Source organism: Rattus rattus, chromosome 3, assembly GCF_011064425.1.
Source record: "Rattus rattus isolate New Zealand chromosome 3, Rrattus_CSIRO_v1, whole genome shotgun sequence".
NCBI classification, from domain to species: Eukaryota; Metazoa; Chordata; class Mammalia; order Rodentia; family Muridae; genus Rattus; species Rattus rattus.
In genome coordinates this window covers 7,799,565-7,808,928 of record NC_046156.1, presented here as the reverse complement: position 1 = coordinate 7,808,928, position 9,364 = coordinate 7,799,565, and the positions used below count along the sequence as shown (strand labels likewise).

The 9,364-nt window shown below is 43.0% G+C and overlaps 1 protein-coding gene across 1 annotated transcript in view; it reads left to right on the top strand.

Annotated features, from left to right (window-relative positions):
- Nucleotides 1-5,059: 5,059 nt before the first annotated feature.
- LOC116895281 (ankyrin repeat and SOCS box protein 17) overlaps nt 5,060-9,364 on the top strand; it is an 11,505-nt gene continuing 7,200 nt past the window's right edge. The window contains exon 1 of the mRNA XM_032896596.1: nt 5,060-5,475. Within this exon, the coding sequence (XP_032752487.1) occupies nt 5,075-5,475 (401 nt within the window). The 5' untranslated portion in view covers nt 5,060-5,074. The remainder of the gene's footprint in view (nt 5,476-9,364) is intronic.

Here is a 9,364-nt window from a genome sequence, read left to right as displayed (position 1 = left end):
GCTGATATCTAAGTAGACATCTGGTAGACCAGAGATTTGGATCTGAAGCTGCTGTATTTTTAAGATGCCTTGGGAACAACCAAGAGATAAATATTAGAAGATCTGGATATGTCTTGCAAATAATGTTCTTGGGTATCAGTTTAAAATGACGAGAGCTGAAGATGCAGCTCAGCTGGTGGCTTGCTGCCCAGCCTGTATGATTTTTTTGAGGTTCATCAGCAGCACCACATAAAAGTAGGTGTGGTGACCTGGGCCTGCCACTCATGTGCTGGTGCAGAGACGGGAAGATAAGAAGCTCAAGGTCATTCTCAGAGCCAAAATATCCAAGTCGAGGTAATCTTGGCCACTTGAGATGTAAATAAAAATAAGAGTGAAAACAGGGAACCCTGGTGTCTTTTGGAATGGTGTTCTGCTCTTTGTTGGTTCTGGGCCCTCATAATCTCTAAATTCGGGAGAGACAGAATGGCAGGTGGAGTTCACTGAAAACGGAAACACACTGGGAATGGCTGGGAGGGCAACGACTCAATGGCCTTCCCTGTTTTTTTTCAGTACTGGCTCTGTGGGCACTGCACTTAATGGGCTAGAGCAGTCTAGTGATCCCCTCATTGATTTCCACCTCAGATTATCTTGCCCAGTGGCATTAATCCCCTTGCCCACACGACCAGCAATTTGAAAACAAGAGAGTTCAAATTAATAATGTTTTCCTGTGGTCTTCAGAGTCCTTGAGTCAGAGTCAGCCTTTGCCTCAGCTAATTTGTAATGGAAATAAAGGCATCGGAGAAGTCGCAAGTTAGATCCTGACCTGGTAAATTAACTTCATTTAAATCACTCTGACTACAGGAAAGAACAGACCTTCCTGCTTTTGAGGGCAAAAGAATCACAGTTTGAAATGTCATTTGCCAGGGCAGGCACATCACATTGAGTGGTATTTAAAGATTGCTTCAAGATAGCTTCACTCTGAGGTACAATGGAGAAGTAGGGGAGTCATCTCCTCGTCTCCTCTAGGAAAGGGAAGAGATTTAGTGCTATTCAGCCTGGAAAGCAGCTCCTGGGTCAGGACCAGTCCACTACTTTTTCCTGAGGAATTAAAACCCAAAAAGTTTTCCAGTGACTTTCTATACAAAAACAGGGTATTGTGGATAAAAATAGGAATTTAAAATATCTAATTATTGTGGTTGGCAATGATGATTTAGGGTTAATAATTATCTAAAAAAAAAAAAAAAGCAAGATAAAAGTTGAAAAGCTTTTGTGTCAAGGGCTGGTGAGATGCTCCAGTGGTTAGGGAGCACTGAGTTCTCTTCAGAGGTCCTGAGTTAATTCCCAGCAGCCACATGGTGGCTCACAACCATCTGTAATGGGATCTGATGCCCCTTCTGGTGTGTCTGAAGACAGCTACAGTAAAAAAGCTTTGTGCATAAAAGTATAAAGTGTGCTAACAAGTAACGACATCCAAAAAAAGAAAGTCATTTTTCAAAGTTGTTTTCCCATATTTTGGTCAGTCCAGCTAAAATCTCTGGCTACATGAATCATACCTTCTTGTCATATATTCTTTGTAACACTCGGGCTGAGGACATGCCACCTGGAGGTTGGTGAGCTCTAGGTTCATCAAGAGAGAGAAACTTGTATCAAAAAAAAAAAAAAAAAAGATAGACAGTGATAGAGGCAGACACTGGACATCAACCTCTGGTTGCCACATATGTGCACACATGCATACACATACAGCACACATAGGCATATACACTGGCAGACAAACACACATATATACACACTGACCTGAGACAGAGACACACACACACACACACACACACACACACACACAGAGAGAGAAAGAGACAGAGACAGAGACAGAGACAGAAACAGACAGAGACAGAGACAGACAGAGACAGAGAGACAGAGAGAGCCAACAAAAAGTATGATTTTCATCTATAAGATGCCCAACAGAAAACACATAACCCTAAATATTTATCCCAAATATTTTTATTAAGCCAAGGTAAAGGGCAGTAAAGAAAAACAGCTAGCAGCTTGAGAAGCTATTAAAAATGAATGCTAATTGTAAAAGTAATATCAGGAAGGTCAGAAATCAAAGTACTAGTGAAAAAAGACAATGGTTTTATTTGGTTTTAATGCTGATTTGGTCTCTCTCCAGTGTCTTCTATCAAGAAACACCCTACTCTCTTCTCTCATTCAAATGGCATCAGTTAGAGATGTTGGCATGAGTGTAATTTCTTCAGAGACTTCGTAGCGCGCATTCCTGTCTGCTCTGCTTGGCGAATGCTTCTGTAACACCAGCACAGCACTCTATGTGCTCTACAGTCTGTCTCCCTCACTGGTTTATAATCTTACTGCCACTTCCATATAAAATAAATAAATGTAATAATAATGGAAAAGATATCTCAACAAACTCTTCTCATTTTTTTAACAGCAGTCAAAAATACTACCAGCTATGGGGGGAATAATCAAAGAATGGAGTCTTAGGGGCTGGAGGGACAGCTCTGCAGTAAGAGCACCAGCTGTTCTTCCAAAGGACATCGGTTCAATTCCTAGCACCGCAACCATCTGTAACTACAGTTCCAGGGGATCTGATGTCCTCTTCTAATCTGCTTGGTCACCAGACATACTAGTGGCACACAATATACGTTCGGGCAAGACACCAATATGAATGAAGTAAATAGAAATTTTAAAAAGAGTAAGGTCCCTTAACTGAGTGGGGTTTGCATCAAAACAGAAGAGCGGGAGATTTAGGAGATGCAGTCCCAATGTCTCATGTCTTTACCCAGCGGGCCACTGGGTGAAAAGTCACCTGATCAATGGAGACGTTTGGTTGAAGTTAATACATGTGCCTGATGAATGCTTGCTTAAGTAGGCCCAGCTATGGTCACACTTACAAGGGAAAAGGGGCCTTAGCAGAGGTCCGCATACAGAGCCTTCTGTCCTTGCCATTCTCCATCCACCTCAGTGCTACCTGAAGCAACAGCTGAAGGGCCTAAAGCTTCTCCAGGTACAGGAGACAAGTCCCCATGTGCCGTGGAAGAGGCACAGGAAGTCTTTTGGCCATCGATGATTCTTTTTTTTTGAAGGATGAGGGCAAAGCAAGGAACGTTCTAGCAACAGTTGTCTAACACTGGCTTGAAATTCCCTACCCAGTAAGCAAATGGAAACAGAAGTGGATACAAATCTTCGATTGACCTCAAAATGTCAAAATTATTTTTATTTTCAGATGACACTCTTTCTTGGGAAGATGCAAAAAAGAAGAAACTAGAAGAGAACATGGTTAACAAGAACCATGGTCTGGTCGTATTCTGTAATAAAATCCATATGGAGAATTCAAGTATTTTTTTTAACATTTCAAAAACTGATAGCTAGATTATAGGATGGGAAAAGTTCCATTCCAAATATAAATAAACAATATAAAATACACAGAAACAAACAAACGTACGGAGAGATGTATCAAGGTTGTTGATGAAGGATAAGGAAAACCTGGGGCCGGAGAGAGAGTTCTATAGGCAAGTGTCAGCTGTGCAATCGTGAGGGCAGGAGTCCAGAGGCAGGGGGATCGCTGGAGCTTGGGGAGAGACTGTGCCCACAGGAACAGATTCAAACTGGTACTTTCCTCCTTCTAGCCTCTGCTCATAGGTACACACAGATACACAAGGAAATAAACCCTTTTAGAAGAAGAAGAAGTCGCAATTGGGAGACTTAAATGACTGAATGTCCATCTTAAGTTTCTAGATGGAAACACTCAACATTTAAACATCTTTTAAAAGATATTAGTTCATCCATCGAGTATGGATACGGATGGGTATGAAGATTCACCACGATATAAACATAATGATAAAAGGAGCTACATAACTGTGACTGAACAAAACATGGGGGAAATTTGCAGAATTAAACCCGACTGAATAAGTTCCGATTAATCCACCCCCGGATTTCCCTGTCTCTCAGAAGTCAATGGCACATTCAGACTTTTAAGCGGTAATTTCTATAACCTTGTGGATTTTGGTGGGTTTTTTTTAATGCTGATTTGTATCTCATTCTTGCATGTATACATGTTCTCTGTGTATGTGCGAATGTAGGTATGTGCATGTGTGCATGTGTGTGTGTGTATGTGCAGATCTCGCTGTGTGCATGTATTCAGAGGGTAACTTGCAGAAATCAATTCTTTCCTATCATCTGGGTTCTGGGGATCGAACTCCGGTTCCTAGGCTTGGCAGTGCACCTTTGAGCTGAGCTGTCTCACTGGCCCTGTGAGCTGTTTGTTATGCAATACGCTTCATCTAAGATACAGAAACGGGGTGTGTCAGCCAAGTGACAGGATAGGAAACCCCAGGTCTCCAGCCTTCCATGGAGACACCAAATTACCAATGCACGGACCAATTCTGTTCTCTGAAAATACAGAACCAGTGTTCTCCATTTAAACTATATGTCCTGCCTTGATTTTGTTTATTAAAGGGCTAAAACTTTAGTATACATCCTTATGTTATCTAAGTAATTGTATTTCTAATGTTCTTAATGGCAAATCATCTATGTTTATTTTTTAAATGAGGTTCCAATTATATAGATTCTGCCAGGTTTGCAGAAAAAAGTTCTAAGACCGTGTTTCTAGATTTTGTTTACTGGGTTGTACGTGTGGGGATGGAGATTACCTACTGCATGGAAAAGAACCTATGAGGACAAGAGTAGGCAGGAATCATGCAGAACTCAGGAGTTGTACCTGACTAGGTTCACATTAATAATTAAATTAATATGCAGTGTGATGTATACAGGGTGCTTCTCACACCTGAGAGATGCATGGCACAGACTGGGTGGAATTTTTCTTAAAGTTAAAATTGTTTGCTCTTAGCTCTCTGCATACTGTCGTTGTCCTCTGGGTTTCTCAAATGCCACTAACTTCACAACTGCCTTAGTTTTCTGACCCGGGCTGATGACAGTTCGGCAAGTATTGTGATGTCACCCCCTGCTGCCCTTGCTCTGGCTGCCGGTGGGCATGTCTGTGTCTGGAGTTACATTATCAAAGCATGTAACTGAAGAATGGCAGTATGACTGCCCACCGTGTTCCCTCTACCCTTAAGAAGCAATGAATAACTCTTCTAAATTATGCCGGAAGACTTCTTTTCCAAGAGGCAATATATTCTGCAACCTCATTGACAAGATAGTTAAGAGGCCCTCTTTGCAGTTTCTGGGTCAGTGGGGGTACCACTGCTATGAACCCAGGATTTACAGAACGCTGGCAAAAATTCTGAGGTATGTTGACTTGGATGGCTTTGACATACTCCTCACTGACTATATTGCTTTTGTGGAAAAGTCGGGACACCGTTTCGAACTCAATTTTAACCTCGAGTTTACTGAAATATGTGTGAATACCATTCTGTATTGGGTTTTCGCCAGAAAAGGTAACCCTGACTTTGTGGAACTGCTTCTCAAGAAGACGAAGGACTATGTCCAAGACAGAAGCTGCAGCCTAGCACTCATATGGAGGTAATTTCATGGTTTGTCCAGAGGGAGAAGTGTGCCTGGAGTGAGTGCGGTGCTGTCTTCTTAGATCAACTTGCATGGTGGGGATGTGTGGACCGTGAGCTTTACCTGTAGTGTGCACTGTCAAGTCATAGTGGACCTGCTGAGTAGAGCAATGTTAGCAAATGCACTAAAAATCCCTTTAAAAGGAACAGACCTGTCCTTACGGTGTGCGGTGGTCACTTCTCTCGGCCTACTGAGATTGCAGTGTGGGCACAGTTCACTCAGAACCTTCCTGTCACCAAGTGGTGCTCCATCAGCACAGTTCCACAACTGAGTCCAGTGAAAACCATGTTCCTTACAAGGCCAACTCTTTATAGCCCGAACTTGTCAATCTGTCTGACAATGTTTAGGAAATTAAAAACTCCAGCTTGACTGTCTGGTAGCTCAAGAGTTTGATCCAATGTCAATTAGTTCTCTGGTTTCAGGTCTCAAGCCTGATTAGAACAGGTGTGCATTGACTCCTTCATTCAACAAATCGTTTATGCGTCACATCCTGTGCACAGTGACAGGCCCAGATCAGAGACTAGGCAGGATGGGTTAGGCCTGGAGTAGCCACGCTTCCTGGCTACATCACTCTGAGGCTCAGAGCATGCAGGACTGTGTTCCTGAATGATCATCCCAGCACATGAATGGGTAGCTGGGGGTCTGAAATAGTAAATAAAACACCCATTAGGACTTGGGGTGGATTGAATATCCTTGACCCACAGGAAGTGGTACTTTTAGGAGGTGTGGCCTTGTTGGAGGAAGTGTGTCACTGTGTAGCCAAGCTTTGAGGCCTCCTAGTGATCAAGTTCTGCCCAGTGTGGAAGAGAGCCTCCTCCTAGCTGCCTACACAAGACAGTCCCCTTCTGCTGCCTTTGGATCAAGATGTAGAACTCTCAGCTCTTTCTCCATGTCTGCTTGGATGTTATCATGCTCCCTGCTGTGATGATAAGGGACTGAATCTCTGAAACAATAAGTCAGCCCCAGTTAAATGTTGTCCTTTATAAGAGTTGCCTTGGTCATGATGTCTCTTTACAGAAACGAAACCCTAATGAAGACATGACTTTTTGTCATTTTAAATGTTGTTTTATGTAGTTACAGCTTTGACTAACTAGCTTAAAGCCCAGGCATATCCTTGGTCAGGCCGGTGGACAAGAAAAGTATAATAAAATAGAGGAAACGGAGAATTAAACATGGGCAAGGGAAAGGAAAAATTTTAAGGGAAAATGAAAGAGGAAGTGAATCGTGACTGACACATTCCTAAGTGTGGTGCTGGGGCGATCTTGAGGCCTGTCACGTCCATGCCCAAACTCTCACTGGGCAAATGTGCTACATTTGAGCTGCCTTGCTCACTCCCCTCTATGTATGGGGCAGTTTTTAAGGTGATAAATTCTGATGTGGATGCAGAATCATCTAAATCATTATCTCTAGCCCCAACCTCTTCTGCTGTTATCAGAAGTTGCCACATGGAATAAAACAGAATACCGACTGGCAGACATTTGGGATTTATCCTTGATTCTTGTATTCCCTTGCCATCGCTTCAACAAGTGCTTTTGACTGTCTATAAAATCAGATCCTACTTAGTTCCATGATATCGCCTCATGTCTAGCCCAGGTGGGGCCAATGTCATCTCTTACCAAGGCAACTCTCTTAATGTGTCAACCTTTTAAAGCTGGTATACAAAACAATGGCTTCATTATGACTTGTCCATGAATTGGTGTGACTGTGCCTTACTCATTCCCTCCCCAGCTACCTCCCATGCCTCGTCCTATCATGTTTCCTAGTAGTTCCCCTTCTGCATCCACACCACCTTGTCATACATGTACGTACATACAAATTTAAGTCTAAATTGTTTATAAGATGAAGCATTAATATCTTGTCTTCCTCCCATTACTATTCAAATTTTTTATTTACACACACACACACACACACACACACACACACACACACACACACACACACACACACCGGACATGAAAGAGAACATGATATTTGACTTCCAGGTATTAGCTTATTTGACGTAACATGATCATTTCTAGCTACAGCTCATGTATTTACTTGCCAGTTTGGGCTCTAGATATTCCCTCTGTCATCCTGATGGGTTGTTATTCAGATAACCTCAATGGTTCCGATATGAACGATCAAGAACAACTAGACACCTATTAAATCCGTTTTGGACATAGCAGTTTGAGCTTCCCAGGGAATACTCATGTCGAGGAGTCCAGCACGTGGCTAGATACAGAGTGCCTGCCATCTTTGATGTCTCTGTCTCTACATCTAATCTGTTAGGACATCTGTTGGTTCTGTCTACCAGCGAGCAGTGGCAGATATGGGTGCCTGCACTGCTCTCACCCCGTCCTACACGAAGCAGCACCTTTCCACATGCTGTGCAATGAACAAAGGGAAGGCCATGCTGCTCCTACAGCCCAGGCCTCATGCGTATCCATTCCATTTGGAGCCAAGAGACTTTCTCGCACAGTGCGTGATGCTCTTCATAAGGTGGCTTGCTGTCTCCCCTGGCCCTGGCTTTACCCTTCGGTCCACACTGACTCCCTTATTCTCCCTTCCTTCCACCCACACGGTGATACAGCTGAGTAAATGGGTCTCCTAGCCTTTGTCCTGATGGAGCCTTTCAGTCACGTCCTGTCTCAGTGCTCCTGCATCTCCTGGTGTGCCTGTCCCACCTCCTCTGTTCTACTTTATCTTGGCTGCAGATTGATCTCCTTCACTGTCTTCTCCAGACTCTGTGAGGGAGGCTTGTTTGCTGTGTCCGTCCTGACTCGTTAGTCATTGACATCACATTAAGAAAGACGGCAAGGGTTTTATTCCATTCACCAATATGGGTACCTAAAACTGCAGCTGTCGCTTAGCACGCAGTCAGTACTCGTTGAAATAAATGAAGAGCGGTTGATAATCATGGTTCTGGATGAAACTGCGTGAGAATGGCTGAATCAGAATCGGCCCATACGGCATGCACACCTTGTTAGACACCGAGGGCCAAGGGAAAGGACAGGAGGGATGAGGGAAGAGAGAGAAAGCTGGAGAGGAGCCTGCGACTGCGCTGACCAGGAGAACAAACCTTGGAGACAGTGCAGTGTGTTAAGCACCACACATTACACTATTGTGAAAAAATCCTTATTCAGTGTGTCGGTCAACGGAGAATGTAGAATTAGAAATGTGTGTATCTAAAAAGCAAAGTCGTCCTCCGTGTGCCTATACAGAAATATTATGCCTCATTTCACACGCATGTGTGGCAAGCTTTCAGACACAGAGGGCTCAGTTCATTAACCTCGCATTTAAAAACCAGCCCTGCCTCGCTCCATCCACGTAAGTACTGCTATGATTAACTGTCAGGACAGATTAAGCGGAGTTTGTTTTACAGTTCCGTACTCTTTAAACCCAAGGATTAATCACACATCATATGGATACAGATTAGATGTATAAATCTCATTTTAAACCTATTTGAGTTTTAGCCATCTTTTCAACATTTTTTTTAATATTCATTAAATATCTCCTGGAGGCAATGTAAATTTTAATACACCTGAACCTACTGGGTCTTAACAACGACCACTTGCTTTGTCCTGAGTTTCCTGAGCTCCCTTAGTTAGAAGGACAGGTCAATGCCTTCTTAAGAACTAGCGAGACAAAAAAACTGCAACGCCTCTTAGAGGTTCAAATGAGTAAAAAGTGCCAAAAATCTTTTTAGGATTGAAATCGAATTCCAATAAAAAGCATTTGATTGACCCCTACAAACTCAGTATTGTAGGCTGTCATAGATACATTTGTGAGTGAAAACCAGAGTTACTTCCCTTGAACTAGCGAGAGCTCGGCTGCCAGAGGCAGCTGCTGTCATGTCCAACAACCCAAG